Below are 20,125 nucleotides of genomic sequence, written 5' to 3' on the forward strand. Positions count from 1 at the left end.
AGGGATCGCAGGCTCCAGACTTCTTTGCCTTAAGAACTTCCTTCTACATATTAAAAGGATCACAGACTCCAGACTTCCTTGCCTTGAGGACTTCCTTCTACATATTAAAGGGATCACAGACTCCAGACTTCCTTGTCTTGAGGACTTCCTTTTACATATTAAAGGCATCACAGACTCCAGACTTCCTTGTCTTGAGGACTTCCTTTTACATATTAAAGGCATCACAAACTCCAGACTTCCTTGTCTTGAGGACTTCCTTCTACATATTAAAGGCATCACAGACTCCAGACTTCCCTTGCCTTGAGGACTTCCTTCTACATATTAAAGGGATCACAGACTCCAGACTTCCTTGTCTTGAGGACTTCCTTCTACATATTAAAGGCATCACAGACTCCAGACTTCCTTGCCTTGAGGACTTCCTTCTACATATTAAAGGGATAGCACACTCTAGACTTCCTTGCCTTGAGGACTTCCTTCTACGTATTAAAAGGATAGCAGACTCCAGACTTCCTTGCCTTGAGGACTTCCTTCTATATATTAAAGGGATCACAGATTCCAGACTTCCTTGCATTGAGGACTTCCTTCTACATATTAAAGGGATCGCAGACTCCGGACTTTCTTGCCTTGAGGACTTCCTTTACATATTCAAGGGATCGCAGACTCCAGACTTCCTTGCCTTGAGGAGTTCCTTCTACATATTAAAGGGATCGCAGACTCCAGACTTCCTTGCCTTGAGGAGTTCCTTCTACATATTAAAGGGATAGCAGACTCCAGACTTCCTTGTCGTGAGGACCTCCTTCTACATATTAAAGGGATCGCAGACTCCAGACTTCCTTCTACATATTAAAGGGATCGCAGACTCCAGACTTCCTTCTACGTATTACGCTATTCTACATGAGTATCGCGAGACATTCTTCTTAAATTTCAGAAGTAATACATTTGGCCCATCCTTAAGTTTTGGAATTGTCAAAAAAGTACAAATTTGTAATTGTTCTCTAGTACTCGGGTAAATTTAGATGGTTTAACTTGTGTTCTTTCGTGGGTAAAAAATTGCCAAAATTCAAATTTGGGGATGTTAATCTGATAGGAAATTATTAAAACCGATTGATATGAAACAATATCACACTTTGAATTAATCTCTACTTCAAAATCCAAATTTTTGGATTTAAAATATGATAGGTAAGTATTGTAATCTATTGATATACATAACAATTTCACACTTCGAACTCTATGATTGTAATTAAAATTCACAGTTTAAGGTCTTTGGTGTGAAAAATTTCAGACTTGACATCTGACATGTAAATATTAAAATTGATTGATATGCAATAACAATTTCACACTCTGATCTTCAGTTACAACTCATAGATTAAGATCATTAGTGGAAAGTTATTCTTAGTGTAATCTCATTGGTTGAACATTGGAAAGTTATCTCGATGAAATCTGATTGACTGATCACTTTCAAATCTTTGCTTAAAATTTATCGATCACTGTTTTAAATATTTTAAACCTTAGGATTGTAGTTACTACTCAAACCTTGAAGTCATTGTTCTTGGTGGATTCTCATTGTCTGATCAGTGGAAAGTTATTCTTGATGCAATTTGATTGGCTGGTCACTTTGAAACTTTTACTCAATATTTTAAAAAGTTCCAAAATTTTTGCTTAAACTATTTCGATCACTGTTTCATTTTCTAAATTTTTAATTTCAAAGTTATTAGTTTGAAAAATATTGGTTTCAATTTTTCAGTTTAAAACAGTTTTTGGTTACGGTTTTAAAATTTGTTGTTTGAACATCTTTGTTTAAATTTTTCAAGTCTGAAAATTTGTGAACTAATTAAAAAGTTATTGATTAAATGTTTTAGCTTAAATTTTTATCGCCCTTGAAGTTTTTTTTAAATTTAGTTTGAAAATTTTGTTTTAAATTTTTTCACAGCCTGAAGATTTGTAGATCACTGAAAAAGTTACAATTGTAAGAAAAGAATAGGAGCAATTCAGGATAAAGCACTTTGGCAACGCTGTTCACAAGAATTTCATCATGATGCAATCATACATGTCAGAATAAGTTTATGCAACATCAGCAGAATTGTATCATATCCATTTTAAATGCTTTTGATATCTTTTAGTGTACACAAAATAAAAAATATAAACTAATTAAAATTAAAATTTTATTTTTTTACTTTTTAATAAACATACATACTAATTGGTTAACTACATAATCCATGCCATGTAAAGGATTTGAATATTGTTTATAGTTTATTTTGCACTTCTTGCACCAGTTTGTCTTTAGCATATAAATTTAATCAAACTGAAGTTTTCTTTATGTAACATCTATAGGTAGAAAATCAATGTCTATATTGTGACAAATAAACTGTACATCAACGTATGTGTGTATCCAGGAACGGTATCGACAAGCGTCACACAGTCGACATAAATGTTGTACGATATGCATTACACATTTTTCAAAATAGTACCTTTTTAGAAATATTATTGTTTTGCACCACACCTCAAGAGAACGTTTTACACTCCAACGCACTTCTAAATTTGTTCTATTCAGTTGTGATGCCCACAATATTACGAGGCATACAATGTATTTTGCTTACGTAGAAGCTCCATTTTATCACAAATATTACAGGTAGCTCCACATCATTGCTTGTGCCTAATAATTTCATAATGTCACATCCATTTCTCTAACAAAATACTAATATCGTCGACTGGAGTCAGCAATGTTTTCCATTCTTTAATGTCTAATTGCATACTAAAGAGTTCTGCTTTGCCAAATCTTATGATAGGTTCAAACGACGTAGCATTTATACCAATAACCACATGCTTCGTTTTAAATGTACAGAGTTGGCAAACAGGGATTTTTCGTGAACTTCAACGTTAATAGTACACATCTTTCCAACTAGGATGCTCTTGCTCGAATGATTTCTTGTTGTTGCTTTAATGTTGAAGATGTCACGCCGACAAAGTAAAATACGTCATCGTTGTCATTAAAATGGAATGTTGCTAATGCTTCAAGATCCAATTAACACAAAACAGACCCACTAAACATTAAGATGTGATGACATTTCATGAGATTAGTACTAAATCAGAATTGATGAGATCTTCCAACTAATCTTTTGTAGAATAAATATACAGATCTGCTGTTTAAGAAGCTTAATAGTTCTTCTTGTTTTCTAGCATCCATGTGTAAATATCTTGTAGGTAAAATAATACTTTTATCTTTTTTCGAGAATAACCAATAATCTTGCTCCAAATATTGTAGGAATAATTTGGCTAGATAAGATTCTAAAAGGTGCATTCTGTTGTCAATTGGTAATCATGGTAAATGATTTTAACACATCATGTGTGTTTAGAAACTGTAAACAAATAACCGTGATGAATACTATTTCGAACGATACGTACATATGAGAACAAGATTCTACATGCATGATGGGATGTAATTCTGCTGATCTTGCATAAACTTGTTCTCACATGTATGACTGCATCATGATGATGAAGTTCTTGTGAATAGTGTTGCCAATCTTTTTGTTCTAAACAGTTCTGATTCTTTTTTTCAGATAAGAAAACCAACAATCAGTGCAATGAAGTATTAAAACTTGAGGGGAGCTCAAAATGCAAGTGTAAACATTGCAACAGTGAAATCAATTGTAAAATTGAAAGAATAAAAGCCCATTTGAGTAATTTTCAAATCAAAACTTTAAAATTTTTAAACCGAAATTTTCAAATCAAAAATTTAAACAATTAAACAGTATTGGAAAAACTTTAGGGAGAATTTTGAAAAATATACTATAAAGATTTCAAAGTGATCAGTTAAAGAAATTGCACCGAGAATAACTTTCCACTGATCAGCCAATCGGATTCCACCAAGAATAATAACATCTAGACTTTGAGTAGTAACAACTATCCTAAGGTTCAAAAATTTTAAAAGTGATCAATAAATTTTAAGCAAAAATTTTGATTAAAAAACTAAATAAATAAACGAAGATTTGAATGTGACCAGTAAATCACATTTCATCAAGAGTAACTTTCCAGTGTTCAACAAATCAGATTGCATCAAAAATAACTTTCCATTAATAATCTTAGACTATGAGTTGTAACTAAAGTCAAAGTGTGAAATTATTGTTGCATATAATCAATTTTAATAATTACATATCAAGTCTGAAATTTTCCACGCCAATGATTTTAGACTATATGATGTAGTTACAATCCTAGAGTTCAAAATGTAAAATTATGCATATCAGTAGGTTATAATATTCACCTATCAGGTTTTAAGTCCAAAATTTGAAGTTTGAAGTAGGGATTTCACTAAAGATAACTTCCCCCAGTGTTCTTAGACAATGAGTTACAAGTAAAGTTCAAAGTGTGAAATTGTTGTTTCATTTCAATCAGATTTAAATTATCTATCTGGTTCCAAGTTCTAAACTTTTACACAAATGACCTTAGACTATAAGTTGTCCCTAAATTTCAATGTGTTAAGATGATATATTAGGTCATCCTCAAATTTGAATTTTTGCAAATTTTACCCATGAAAGAACGCGAGATAAACCACCCAAATTTATCCAACTCATAGAGAATAATTAAGTTTTTTTTTTTTTTTTTTTTTTTTTTTTTTTTTTTTTTTTTGACAATTCCGAATTTTAAGAGTAAGTCAAATGTACTACTTCCAAAATTTAAAAAGAATGTCTCAACCTACTCATGTTCAATTAAAGACAATGAGATCTTGTATTCATCCATATAATTATATTACAATTGATCTTGGTGAACATTAAGCAGAACATTCAAAATTCACACCTTATGCTAATTCATTTTTCCTGATAAAATTTACAATTCCCGCTAAATACGTATAAAGTGTTACTTTTGACAATACATTGTTGGTAATTTTCGTATCCATGAAAAGGGATAAGCAGGGTTAACCAAATTTGTTGACGTATTGGACAGGTCCTAGAGAACATTTAGCAATACATATTTTTTAACAATCTCAAATTTAAGAAGTGGGCCAATGTATCCATTCCAAATTTTGAAAGGAAAGCATCAATGTACCCATATCTTATTAAAAAAATGACCTGTACTTATTTATGTAAGCATATAATCCACTAAAGCTTTATCAAAGAGAATATAGTAGGTCAAAAACTCTAAAATTTTGAAGTTTGAACAATTTTTTACTGTAAAAAAGAACAAGGAGTGCCAATCAAATTGACAGAAATATATATTTGGGTCGTAGAGAATATTTACCAAATTTTGTTTCTGACAATTCTTGAATTTAAAAGTGCATCCCTTCCAAAAAATAAAAGGACTGCATCAATGTGCTTATGTCCTATGGAAGAGAGTAGAACCTTGTACTCAACCTTATAACTATATATTGTAGTAAAGCTTCATCAAAGAAGATAAATTAGGTCAATAACCAAATATGTGGCAATATTAATATTTGGCTATCTTTTACCCACAGAGTGGAGTTAGACAGAACCTCCCAAACTTTCCAGAATTATATATTCGTGTCCTCCTAAATTTAAGGAATGGTCCTATGCAGCCTTCCAAAATTTTGAGCATGAAGCGTCAATGTACCTAAATTCTATAAAAGAGTGATACTTGTGTTCGACCATCTAAGAACATAACGTGATAAAACCTCATCAGAGAAGATATACTAGATCAATAACCTACCACGTGGAATGACGTATCAATTACGTTTACATGTTTGGCAATTTTTTTACCCATACAAGGGGATGAAAGGACCAATCAAATTTATTATTTTGATCCTAGAGAACATTTATATTTTTTTAGACAATTCCCAAATTTAAGGAGGGCGAGCCAATGTACCCCTCCCAAATTTCAAAAGGAAAGTATCAATGTACCCATATCCTATAAAAGAAAATTGACTTTTGTACTAATCTATATAAGCATATAATATAGTAAGGCCTCATAAAAGAGGATGAAATAAGTCAAGTACCTCCAAAATTTACTTTTTTTTTTTTTTTTTTTTTTTTTTTTTTTTTTTTTTTTTTTTTAACCATTTAAGGGAGCGAGATGCACCCTCAAACTTACAGAGGTACATATCCCGGTTTTATATTACCGTACCAAACTTTTAAATTTTGCAATTTCTAAAATTTTAGGAGGGTGGTCCTTATGTACTCCTCCCAAAATTCAGGTGGTGGGCCAACATAGCTATGCCAAAATTTAAAGGGGTGCTCCTAGATATCCCTTAGTCATTGACCCCAGGCCAGATTCCTAGGTGATTGACCTCGAGCCATCCAAAAATATTTACTAACTCATTAAGATGTAAACCCATAATTACTACTGATTTCAAGTGTTCAATCATTTCATGTGTACATAGATATCAATTTTGAATTAATGGAGGCAACTCCATAATATGATGATTCTGCATCTTAAAGAGTTTACTCTATCATCGATGAAGAAAGAAGTTGTCCTTTGAAACAGATTGGTCCATTAAACAATACTGTAAAATGTCACTTGGTTCCAAATATCCTATAAGATTCCACTACCTGTCTTTCATTACTTTTCATGAATCTTGATGACAGTATGCACATGGCATATATGTTCCGTTGTTATTGGCATTAACGTTCAAAAAATATAGATGAATGTAATTAATTTGTAGCACAGCTTATCTATATTTTGTTAACAATATAGAAGAAAATAGTATTAACTTCGAAATTTCCAATAAACAAAAGGATTAACCAGCAGAAATTAGGATATGACCTCTAGTTGCAAAGCGCTTTATATACTAACGCTACTATTGTCTGACGTGCTTGTTGACAAAGTAGCTGGCACGCATTGTTAGTAAATTGCTCTAGTAGAATCCGTCTTCTTTCGAATGGCTTTTGCCGAGGAAGTGAAGAAGTTCATTTTTAAAATTGCATCATCAAAATTGCTATTGGCGGGTCAGTTAACAACTTCAATCATGCTATAGAGAATGTTCAGAATAGTCTGTGACTTCTTGTAGGCCTAAATGAACGATGTTACTAGTAATTTGTTTTGGTGATGAGGGGTGGACTTCGACTGTTAATTTCAGGCCTTCCCGAGGAATCACTCTCAGGCTTCTGTATAATAAATAATTTATATTCAGTTTTCAACAGGCAAGGAGAAATCTGTTTTCAAAGATAAGTTCCAATATTTCAAAACTTTTAATCGGTTCTGTTTCTGTATGAAGAATTGTAGAAAATGTAAGTATAAAGTACTAAGAATGCTTAAGAAAATAACCGGTTACTGTTTTTTTAAATAACAGATTAACATTTTTCATTCTTTACTTGGAGAATTTTACACCGAAAAATTTTGTTTCAGTCTATTAGAGACTACATTGGAAAACGTGAGATGTAAGTTACACTGAACGAAGTTTGCTAATAAGAAGTATCTACGTTGACATTCACTTTATTACTGATGGTTTCTAATTTGCAGAGAGTGCTCGCCAACCAAAACAGTATACGACTTATGAGGAGCTTCGAAGGAAGAATCGAGAAGAATACGAACAGATGAAGAAAAATCAATCTAAGTAAGTGCAACTTTCCTATTTTTGATCAAAAGATCCAATTTATTTCAATTAAAAATTTTCTTGTACGCCTTATATCTGGAGAACTATATATAGTGTAGCCAAACCCAAACTATCACGTAACTTAGTATGATGTACTTATTCCGTAGAAAATACGAAAACTCGATTTAGAGGCCGTTCAAAAACTTTTGTGGCCCCTGATCCAATTGGCCCAAAAGATCCCATATATTTTAATTTTAAAAAAATGTGTAGGCTTTATATCTGGAGAACTACATACAGTGCAGCCAACCCCAAACTATCACTTAACTCAGTATGAAGTTCTTATTCCGTAGGAAATACGAAAACCCGATTAAGGGGCCGTTTAAAAATTTTGTGGTCCCTGATCTAAAAACTAATTATTGGCCAAGATCGTAATCTTTTGATCTATTTTTGGTTTTCCTATTTCTTGTTTATTTCTTAGTTTGCTAAGTCCTGCAAAGACTAAAGAAAAAGAAATATTCTTCGATAACCTACAACAGTAATGACCAAATGGCGCCTCGCGAGTATGTTTCATTAGGTCCGAAATTAAAATGAAAAATCTATGATTTGTTTTCTTTCTTTAACTTCGCGCTTACAGGAGGAGTGCAGCTGGCCATCATAATATACCTGAGTCGAGGCTTTACTTTTAACTGTGAAAACATTTTCTTTAAGTTTTTGGTTAGATGCCCATTCTGCGAGGTAAGACTGTAGGTATCGTGCTGATATTTAGAGAAACTGCAGATTTCATATAGTTACTTTGAAATCTTCATAGGTCAGGTTTTGATTGGCCTAGACCCATGAAAGCGCAAAACTAAAAAAGCTGCAAAGATACAAAGAAAGTAAACTTGAAAAAAGTAATTTCACGAATATTACTTAAAGTACAAAAATGTATGCAACTCAATACTGCGTGCAGAAAAACGAATGTACTACGAAAATAAAATACAAATCAGCGGTAATAAAAATAAAGAAATGTGGAACATTATTTAAAAAGAAATAATTGTAAATTTACTAAATCCAACTAATCTCATACTTAAAAGTAACCATACTAAAATACATTCTCCTACCAAAGTAGCAAATATTTTCAATAACTATTTCATACAACCACTCGAAGAATTACAAAATTGACACTTTCAACAAGTAAATAAACCAACTTTACAAAGCGTCAAACTCAATAAGCATAGTTTGTATCCAGGGGCGCCCGAAGAAAATTCTCTAGGGAGGGGCCCATCTCCATAGTTGCTATATTACGTCTGGCATTTAATGTATGTGGTTTGGTATATTACGTATACATTTTCGTGAACCAGAGGGGGACCCTACCCTCCCCTTCGGGCGCCCATGTTTGTATCTTACACATGTGGATAGAAAAAAAATCAGATTTATCATTCAAAGCCTTACGAATAAGAAATGATCTAGTCCAGTCGAAATACCAGATTACATTATCAAAAACAGTACCGATGAACTATCCACTCCACTTACTTATTAATTGATCTTTCTCCCATCTCTGGCGTCTTCCCGCGTAAATTAGAACCAGCAATAACACTTATACATAAACGGAATGAGAAAGATAATGTACCTAATTATATGCCAATATCACTTTTATCATCTGTTTCCAAAATACTTGTGGTTGAGCAGATAATAGTTGTGGTTGAGCAGATAATGAATTTCTGTGAATCATTTAAAATAAACCCAGTACAACATAGTTTTCTGAAGAATAAAAATACATTTGCTACACTACAAGACTATGTTCAAAATATCTCTTTTGAAGAAAAACATAGTAGGTTTATTCTGTGACTTAAATAGAGCGTTTGAAACTGTTGATCATAATGTACTCCTAAGAAAGTTATTTAAGTATGGCATTAAAGGAGTTGCCTTCAGGTGGTTTGAGTCATATTTAAGCAGAAGACAACAAAGTAAACTACGCAATCCAAGTATGAGTGACTATAAAGCAAATACAGTGGAGTCTCGTTAATTCGAACTTGGATAATTCGAAATATTGAATAATTCGAACAGAAGTCCATTCCCCTTGAAAACTGTATTGAAAACAATAGTAAAAAATCGTGGATAAATCGAACTTTTGAACCTATGTTTTGGATAATTCGAAGTAAATACAGTTGAAAATTTTTAATGTTGTACAGATGTAAACAGAGAAATACAATTTTAACGTGTTTTCAGTTATCCAGATGCAGCCATAGGGAAGAGTAATACAAAAGATAACTAGAAAATCTATGTAATGATAAAGATGAAGGTCAGTTCGGGAAAGTAAAGATAGAGAACGTGTGACAATCTCATCTTGTTTCAGAATTGGTTGAAAATTTAAGATGAATTATTGATAAAGTCAACCAAATGTTATTAATAACGTATTCCATGCAATACATGAAATTCAGGATTTATTGACCGTACAAAAACAATCAGATTTAAGCAAATTAGGTTTACGACTTGTTAAAAGTGAGAACAGAATATTCAAATTGTTACTGATGTTTAAATGTTTGGGCTATTCAATGTATGTTGTAATGTTGTACGTAAATATATTTTCCATTGTACACGTAGCTTGAATTATGTGGAGTCAATGTCGTTTGTTAGTTTGCGGTATTCGATCACGCAAATAATAAGCTGCTTTAAAGGTATAGTCTACACCATATGAATATGTTTTTGATGCACAGTACTTTGGTTTGTTTGTTGTTATATATATGAAAATGAATGTTGTTGGATAATTCGAATTTTGGATAATTCGAAGTTTTTTCGTGTCCCCTTGGACTTCGAATTAAAAATAGTCCACTGTATAAAGGATATGAAATTAGAGGAGTCCCAGAAGGAAGAGTACTGGGGCCATTGTTTTTCTTATTGTATTTAATGACCTTCCAAATTCAGTCGAGACTTCTTTTTTTGCAGATAATACATCCTTACTACTAACTCGAAAAGATATGAATATACTACAACAAAAAGTCAGGGAAAGCAACATTTTAAGTAGCAACCGAAGATCGTTTGAAAGAGCTATGCAATACAGTTTAATAGAACTACATCTGTATGGACTTTATTCAAAATGACAGACAAGAACATTTCAGAAATGTTGAATATGAATGCCTTAACGTGTTTGGTAACTTAAGTATTCTAATTAGCTTAAATAGCAGCACGTGCATGTTAAAATGAATCTTACTCATATGTTATCGAAGCAAAACTTCAAAATTGAAATTATGTATAGCAAGCACATTTCTAAAATCAAATGATTGGTTAGCTGTTTGCGTTCGTCGCGAACTGATGTAGGAACATAAAACAGCACGGACTGTAAGTCGCTTGATACTAGCAGTTATCCAGTTCCCAATTGACAATAGTAGCAGGAGCTAATTAACGTCAACAATGCATTATGGTGTCGTTCGTGACTTAAGCAGGGTTCATTCTGACCTCTAAAGTCAGGACAACCCTGGAAATTACAGTGAGTCAGTGAAACTCAGAGAATATGCCGAGTCAGGGAAATTGCCATATTTCAGAGGAGAGTCAGAGAAGATGCAATCAGATTTCACGAAAGTATTCATAGTATTTCTTATTATTCAAGCGATGTTAACAAGCATTACTTAAGTACAGCTGCTGACAGAAGATATGAAGAACACTTCAAAGAAACAATGCAGATTCAAAAAGGTGGTGATGAAAAGGCTGTAAAAAGATAGAAATAGAGAAGATTGATCGTTTACAAAAAGAAAAACAGCTTTTCGCTATCTGTTACCGTTTTCGTTCTATGAAACCGGGAATAGCTAATTTGAACCATTTGTGGTTTAAACATACGGTTAACGGAGAAGATAGAATCTAGTATTGGAACGCTGGATCGATTACAAAAGAACACTTCTCGAAATCTCTTACCGTTTTTTACTCTGCTACCTGTCGACAAGACGAATGGACTAAGCCGTTCTATAAGACTTCCGATACTTATGCATAGTCTAAAAGGAGAGAGAGCCTGGACCACTATGGGAATGGTAGAGGACGATTAAAACAATTATTATTTTATTTTTTTATTATTTTATTTTTTATTATTTTTATTTTTATTATTTTTTTAATCAATATTTTTTACCTCACCAGAAATAATCGTATCACGAGTGAGGGAACATTTACTTACTTTGTTATGGAAATCCGGGGAAAACCAGGAAAATCAATGTCAGAATATCAATTTGAACCATGTTATGGCACACCTCGTATTTAGCGTCTTATGCTAAAAAAAAAAAAAGTAGAGATCTGCTTAGACATTTTTTAAGAAAAAAGTTATTCCTTTTTGTTGTAGTAATGGTTGTAAAACTGAGAGTTAACACCTTAACTGCCACCGTATATTATATATATATACTTTCATCAGTGCCACCAGCAAGTTTCCAGTACTACTTGGTTTTCACCTTTATTTTAGGCACATAGATGTATGCTTCACTCTGTGTATGGTTTTGCATACATTTGGCATGGACTAGTAAATTTTGACTGCTAAGTCATCTGTATGTAATTGCATACATACCTGTAAAACAAACACAATAGAAATAAAATATGTTGTTTGTACAAAGAAAATCATATATGTGGCGCTACTCGAGAGCCGTGTGTATGAAATTCCATACAGATGGCAGTTAACGTGTTAAAATTTACCTATGCTTGTTTACTGAAACAACCGATATAATTTGTTTGTATTTGTTTCTACTTAGAGATGGTACAAAAAAGGATAAGGAAGAGTTGTCTGACGAATACCGACCTCCTATTCAAAAAACTAGCAGTCATCCAAATGCTTTCTCAGAGTCTGATGAGAAGACTAAATACGGATATGTGTGGGATTCTTGAAATTCACAGGTATGGCTAACATAAGTTCCTTGGGAGGTAGTCAGAGAGAATTCGTTAATCAAGCATTAGAAAAACAAATGTAACAACTACGGAAAACTAGATGTGCACACGCGTACGTAGTCTGTAAATATGAAAATCTATGAAATTCGAAATATTTTCTTTGTAGTTTGGCATCAAAGAACTTATAAATAGTTACGAAATCGAATTACAATTACTTATTAATTTCTGAGGGATATATTTACGACGGGAATAAGTAGAAATCTATTAATATTAGCGACAATAGAACGATTATGTTGTAATTATAAGGAAATATCATTTATCGATCAGTTGCATGTATCTCTCAGAAAACTAGAAATTTTCTACTCATCTTTCACTGTTCACTTTAAGAAAGTTCTGCTATTGTGGAGGACTAGGCGTAATAGCTGCTTCATAGTTAACTCGCCCGGTAAGGGGAAAGAAAAGAAAGGAAGACAGGTAATTAATTGTTTGTGTAGTTTCATAATGTAAGTTTATTGTGGCTAAACCAGGGTACTCTCTGCTCTAAATTAATTAGATACATGTGATATACTTAGTCAAGTAGTACGTGCTAATCACAGATTCTGAATACACTTCTAATAACCATACATTAGTATGACGCTAATCACACGTCAAAATGATTCTACTTGTGTCCTTCAGACTATCAAGGGTCATTGTCAGCTGGAAGGCACACTTTTAGTTAGCTGATATACTTACTTAAAACATTGACTACTAAAGATATGCCATATTGACTTGATCCCTAGCCTTTCGTTGCAAGCGCTGCTATCGGCTGAAGGAATTCCACTCGCTTTCTCTCGCTTAGCCACAGCTGAACCCTTATTGGCTCAACGCGTGGGTGTGTGAGGGTGTGAGCTTTAGTTCGCATTTTTGCCACGGCTCAAGACATTTTGGCAGCACAATAACTCTGTATTTCTGTCTTTGGGAAATATGGTTAGTAATTTCTTAATTTCAAATAGCTCTTTAATAATAGTGTAGCAATTAACGACACACAGCAGCCTCTTTAAGCTGAAGGAAAGTATAATTAATGAACATGAGTGATGATTACATAATTGGCAGAATTATAATGTGAGAGGGAGAACCCACAATTATGATGGTGTCTTCCAGAAACTCACGCTGCCAGGGATCCTTCGCACCAGAGGAGTGTATTCTACCACTGAGCCACCATGTTCCCTAGAAATGAAATATAATACACAGCATGCAATTCAATGTTCACAGGACTCTTCATACGTTATACGGTGGGGGCACTCGGTCGAAAAAGTGTAAAAAGCATTTTCAGATCAGCCATCTTGAATGAGGTTTTCCTCATTCACAGGCTAACTTGTATGTCCCAGGCCGCTTCCTTCCTTCCCTTTCCTCGTATAGTGTGCTTGCCGAGGGACGTCATCCCTCATACGTGACGGGCTAAATGGCCTTAGATGCCGAAAGCCCAGAAATCTAAATCCTAAATCTTCATACGTTATAAATCAACTGTACTTGAGATTACGTAGAATGAATGTTGTCAAAATGAAATGAAATCTTTCAGTTTAACGTTCCACTATTATGTCCTTTAGGCTAAACGAGATGGATGATTAAGACAAGTGAATGATAATGGAACAAGGAAGGCAATGTAAGAAACAGGAGTAGCCCGAGAAAACCCATGGACACAATATTGTCCACCACAAACTTATTTGGCCGGGGTCGAACCTGGAACCCGAAAGAACCAACAGCATGTAACAATTGTCCTGTATGACCTATATGAGCATAAGCGGAACATAAAAGACACTTGGTACAATTAATGTTAGACTAAACTTTTGAATTAAGCTAATAATGACAAAATCCCAATTCTTATCTAGGTTACCTTCATTCAAATTCAGCGTTAGATTTTTGGTTTTGATGAAATACGATTTTTTTTTTTTTTTTTTAAAGGCGTTCCTTTCTATTTGTTAAGTAGTTGTGAACGAGTAATTTTGACTTTTTCAAGAATTCCATTACTGAGGTACATAACAGTGAAGTAACTGATTCACTTTAACAAAATATGCTATACCCTTTCCTTTACAACTTGTATACTGTAATTTGTCTATTACCCTTTCAGCTTGAAATTCAGCGAGACGAATAGCTCTGCCCCAGGATGACTTTCAAGAGGTTCATAGTTGTGAAACAGTGATGATTTTTTAATACGAATGAAATAATATTGTGGTTGAGAAACAAAATATTGACGCCATTTGTATAAAAGCACTGACAATATAAATATAAAAAATTAAATGCGTACTTTACTTTTGTACCTTCTGTCAGTTCAAATCAGTTCGCAAGGCCTGATGTGTAAGGTATGAAGAAATATTTTCTGAGTGTTAACTGTAATTATATGTAAATAATTATTATTAAGTAAGAATAAAGATGCCCAGTACCACATATTTCTTTTTATTTGGGAGTGTCTGACCATTGTTATGTAAACTGAGACTAATACATTTCTAAAATAAATTGATAATGACATCTAAAAAATGCGACACTGTACAAAGCGAGCTTACAAGCATGTCCATGGGAAGAATCACTAGCTGCCATTTCTCAAGAACACAGTGTACAAAAATAACTGTTTATGAAAGATTTGATAGCAAACGCAAAGGACACTTTGTAAATCAAGTTAATATTAACCTTGATAATGCATGTTCCACAGTTTGTATTACATCCCTATTATTTCAAGTTGGCATTTGTCTTCTACTGAAGGACGGTGAAGTGATCCTTATATACTTACTGTCAGCTTTGGGTTACACAAAATCCTCTATTTTACAAACTAAATAAGTAATTTCTTGTTTTATTATTTTTGGCAAGCTCCTCTTCTAAGTCAATTGCATGCTATGATTTTTTTCTTTAAGGCTGTGTCTGTTTCAGCCGAAATCATTTGTCCGTATGGCGAATTTCTTCTGGAAATTGTGCGAAAACAATTTATCGTATACAGCTCAAAATTTCTCCAGATGTTAACCTACCACAATACTTCACGTTCACTTTTTTATTTTTAAAATAGCTTAGTAGTTTATTACTTTATTATTAGTAATATTTCTGATAAAGAAATACTGCAGCGTTGGAAAGAGCATATACACACAGATGCACATGGCGGCATTTTCTTTCCTGGTTTGGGAGGAGCAGGTAACATATCCGAGACAATCAGCATCTGTACGACTGGCTACCTGCACATAATATCTGCTTCATGGCTGCTTGGAATGGTTACACGTGCTACTGAGGAAAACATTGTATGTTTTTAAATATCCTGTATAGCTTGTTAGGGATATTCTTCGATTGTATGTTCTGTACCGCCATTAATTACCTTCTTATGTATCAACTTTGGGCCAGGCCCATGGACTCCTACTGCATGTTAATAAATGTGTTACCACCAATGAATATATATCTATCAAGAAGCAATATTATATGTACACCACATGAAGAAGTTTGGTTTTTATGCCATATTTTCTTAATATTAAAACCGGACGTGGTAGATTTCTATCACTTCCGTTTCAGTAGAGAAATTAGAATCCAGATGAAATATATTCTTGGAACGCCTAACGCCATTTTGGTATCTATTGCCGTTTTTACTGTACCGTGTACTGTACTGTGTAGTGATCAACGTTAAAACTGGAAGTGGTTGATTTTTGCCACTATCGCTTTCAATAAAGAGATAGTAGTGGAGATGGAATACATTCTTCGGATACTTAAAATTGATCGCAAAGAACAGTTTCTCGCTATATTTAATCTTTTTTACTATTTAGCAATCAACATACAAAGTGGAAAAGTTCTAGTAGAAAGATTAGAGTGCAGATGGATTATATTCTTGAGAAGTTAATTTATTCCAGAAAACAGTTTCTCGCTGTTTTTACTCTATGGCGATCACCGTTAAAACCGGAAATGGCTGATTTCTACCACCTCCGGTTTGAACAGAGACTTAAGAGAGAAAATGGTATATGGTATCTATTCTTAGAATTATAAAAGGAAGTTTAATATCGGTTTTGTTCTATGTAGATCAACATTAAAAACGGAAGTTCGCAAGTTGTAGTGGATTTTTTATCACTTCTAGTTTCAGTACAGAATTAAGATGGAGATTAAGTGGATTCTTGGAATGCTTAGTCGATTGCAGAAAACAGCCTCTCGCTATCTACAAGGTGTGTTCGAAAAGTATGGAACCTTATTTTTTTCCCGCGTAAACCAATGAAGCGTGAGAAACTTTCCTCAGTGTAGATGTAGAGGGTACACTCATGCGCAGTCGGGAATTTTTTCCTGCCAGCAGAAATCATCAGTCGCTAGCAGTCGGCCAATGAGTGAAGACGTGTAGCGAGCAGTCGTCTGATTTTTTTTTTTTTTTTTTTTTTTTTTTTTTTTTTTTTTTTTTTTTTTGGTAAAATGACAGAAAATCTTGAGCAGTGATATTGCATCAATTTTTGCCAAAGGTTTGGCTACCCCGAGCGGAAACCATTCAATCGGATCGGTACATCCAATTTTGAATGAGAATTTGGGCATGAAGAGTCTGTCGCGAAATTCGATTCAGACTTTCATCGCCAAACACAACATTCCTGTGTCACCAGGCTCCATACTCACCAGACATGACTCCGTGTCACTTTTGATTATTTCCCAAGCTGAAAACGCCCTATCTTGAGTCAAGAGAAGACAGCATGCGGAATGCGATGAGACGGTTGCTCACCATTCTAAAAATTGCGTTCCAGAAGTGTTTCCAACAATGGCCGGAGCGCTAGAAGAAGTGTGTGCATTACCAAGGCGAATACTTTGAAGGAGATTAGTGTGGATTCGGATTTCCAACCAAAGATTCGATACTTTTAGAACACACCTTGTATTACCGTTCTTGCTCTATAGTGATCAACGTAAGAACCGGAAATCGTTGATTTCTACTACTTCCGGTTTTAATATCAATTCCACGAAAAAAACAAATTCCTAACTTATGAACCTCTACATTTTAACCAAATTTGGTAGTGATCCATCAACTAGTTCTTCAGACGTTTTGTCTTGCGGACGAACAGACAAAAATATATATATAAAGGAGTTTTGGTAAGGAAAGAAATACACACTTTCAAAAGAATACTACTTTTTATCACACAAAGCATTGACTACAACTATATTTACAATTAATTATATCAAATGCACATTTGAAAACAACTTATGCCATTCACCCATCCCATACATCTCCATATTTATTCTTCTCATTTCCCGTGCTTCTTGCTGGTATAGTGGTAGGTGTTTCTTGCAGAGGACGCACTCTCGGAACTTCATCCGGCGGTAAAATATTCCTAAATATACAGAAAATTATATTAAGATTGCTTTACTTATATAACTGTTTAAATACAATTAATACCCATCTATTCTTAGTGAAAAGTGGTTATAAACAAAATTTGGTAGTATGGCGCGGAGCAGATAGACACATTTGAAAATTGAATATTACGCAGGCGCGATGGTTTGGAGTGGGTTGCGACTGGGGAATGGAAAGTGGATAGAATGCCATTTCATAAGAACACTACAACAGTTACAATGGATCTTTCGTGTAATGTCAGGTAACAATGAAATCGCTGTATTTGAATGACTGACTTCGTTTCGTAATAATTAGGAACATAGAAAACACACTGTTCAACGCTCCAACGAGGTCCATGGTAACTGTTATGGTATTCCTATAAAGTGGCATCCTATTCTCTTCAAACCTCCCACCCGTAACCCACTCCAGACAATTGCGCCTGCGCAATATTCAACTTCGAAATGCGCCAGTCAGCTCCGCGCCACTCTGTAGTATAAGTTCTGTTTGATTCTTAATGAAATTTTAAAAAATACTAACAATTTACTATGATCACGCTAACGAGTACTTGATGCATTAACTTTAAAATTTTACGAGGATAAGTCCAAAATTATCAGCAATGTAGCTATAACTGTCTTACATTGTTGATACTGACTGACCTCCGTCCATGTCTATTTTATTGTTATGCTGTTGTGGTCATGCAATGAAAATTTGATCCTAATTCCTCCATTTGTTTTCCTTTTGATTCAGATAGATCATGACCGCTTCATTAAAAGTTTGCACCAAAGAGGAACATCGAGCAGTGATCCGGTTTTTGTGGTCGGAAGATGTATCAGGGGTCGCAATTCATCAACGACTTTCGGCACAATACGGGAACAGTGTGTCTACGAATGGACTGAAAAATTCAAAACTGGTTGCACAAGTGTTACGCACGAGGAAGGGTAGTTTGTGTTTTAATGTTTCACTAGAGTAAAATGTGCCAGTAAAATGTCATAAAGAAATTCATCTGAATAATAAGAGCAATATTATTCTACAACAAATAACTGGTGAAATATCATTAGAAACAAATATTGCATAAAAATTGCACTTTGCTGTTAAGAAAAATAAAAACTGAATGGCAAAAGAAAGAATATTTTAAAACAAATAAACGATGAAATTTGATTACGTGAAAATGTTGATGTAAACAATCCGTAGAAAGTAAATTTCTAACGATGGGTTATTTATTTAAAAAAAATAATAATCTTGTTTTAATCCTTTCCCTTTAATTGATTTGCTAAAACTATGATTTAATTTCTGTAAGGTTTCTTCTTAAACAATAGGCTACTCAAAAATATGTACTTTGACAATAAAAATATTATGATAATTTGAGAAAACTAAATGTTTCCATATTGAGGATCATTAGGTTGTTTCCTTACGTTACTTTCTGTCAAGGAAGCTTATTTCCGCATTTACTTTTGTTTCTTTAGTCCCAAAATAATTTTCTTTTTTCGTCAATTTAACTTTGTTTTGAAAAATTATCCTTAATAAATCTATATCTCATTCATTTCACTGTAGGTTTTTTTTTTTATTATTTATTTATTTTATTTTATTTTTAAGTTTGAAAATCTGAAGTCGGAATATCGTTGTATTTGGCGTTTTTGACATGTGATCTTTTCTTTTTGTATTTCTACTCGTTATCAATGTGTTTTATTATTATTATTATTATTATTATTATTATTATTATTATTATTATTATTATTATTATTATTATTATTAAGTATTCTGCCTTTCGGCAGGTCCTGGGACTAATGAGGATTTTTTTCTTCAATTTTAGATTTGGGCCTGGAAATGTTTCTTCTACATCTCTCGATCTTCAGCTTTCTCTTTTAACTCCTAATAGTTTCTTCTATTTTTCAAATCATCGATCAATTGTGTTCTTCTTCTTCCTATTCCTCGCTTTCCTTCTATGGTGGTATGATGACAATTTCTTTGCAAGATGTGTCCAATCCAATTTGCCTTCCTACGAAGGATGCTGGCTAGAAATGTCCTCTTCTCTCCTACCCGCTTTGAAACATCTTCGTTTGTTGCTCTCTTTGTCCATTTTATCTTCTCCATTTTCCTCCAATACCACATTTCGAAGCTCACTAAATATTTCTTTAACTTCCGTAGTGTCCAACTCTTAACCATACAGTCCAATATTGAGTCTGCTAGTTAAGAGTGATCTTTTCTTGTTGAATGCTTCTTTAGCTATGACAACCTTTGATCTTATCTCTTTGGTGCAGTAACCGTCTCTCGTCAAAATACTTCCCAGATACTTGAAATTATCAATTTCTTCCAGTTCTCTGTGTTCTACTCAATGCGTTATATAGCATGATCTTATTTCCTGTATATTTACAAGAAAGAACTGTAAGAAACGTTTTTAGCTTCTTCAATCCTTATTTCTTACTTTTTATTTTTCCTGGAAGTGGTGGCGGTGCACTGAAATTGTGAAAATGAAATGAAATCTTTTAAGTTTTACGTCCCACGATAATACC

At 33.6% G+C, this 20,125-nt stretch overlaps 2 protein-coding genes across 3 annotated transcripts in view; one reads left to right on the forward strand and one right to left on the reverse strand.

The window, feature by feature from the left end:
- The window catches only part of LOC145662445 (OCIA domain-containing protein 1-like), a 35,641-nt gene extending 20,093 nt beyond the window's left edge, over window positions 1-15,548 (forward strand). Inside the window, exons 5-7 of the mRNA XM_081728029.1 lie at window positions 7,408-7,501; window positions 12,184-12,325; window positions 14,424-15,548. Coding sequence (XP_081584155.1) covers window positions 7,408-7,501; window positions 12,184-12,316 — 227 coding nt within the window. The 3' untranslated portion in view covers window positions 12,317-12,325; window positions 14,424-15,548. The remainder of the gene's footprint in view (window positions 1-7,407; window positions 7,502-12,183; window positions 12,326-14,423) is intronic.
- Window positions 15,549-17,397: 1,849 nt separating this feature from the next.
- The window catches only part of LOC145662444 (OCIA domain-containing protein 1-like), a 43,393-nt gene continuing 40,665 nt past the window's right edge, over window positions 17,398-20,125 (reverse strand). For both annotated transcript variants that reach the window (XM_081728027.1, XM_081728028.1), the window contains exon 6: window positions 17,398-17,616. In XM_081728027.1, the coding sequence (XP_081584153.1) occupies window positions 17,496-17,616 (121 nt within the window). In that variant the 3' untranslated portion in view covers window positions 17,398-17,495. The remainder of the gene's footprint in view (window positions 17,617-20,125) is intronic.

Source organism: Thermobia domestica, chromosome 10, assembly GCF_964235325.1.
Source record: "Thermobia domestica chromosome 10, izTheDome1.hap1.1, whole genome shotgun sequence".
Classification (NCBI taxonomy): domain Eukaryota; kingdom Metazoa; phylum Arthropoda; class Insecta; order Zygentoma; family Lepismatidae; genus Thermobia; species Thermobia domestica.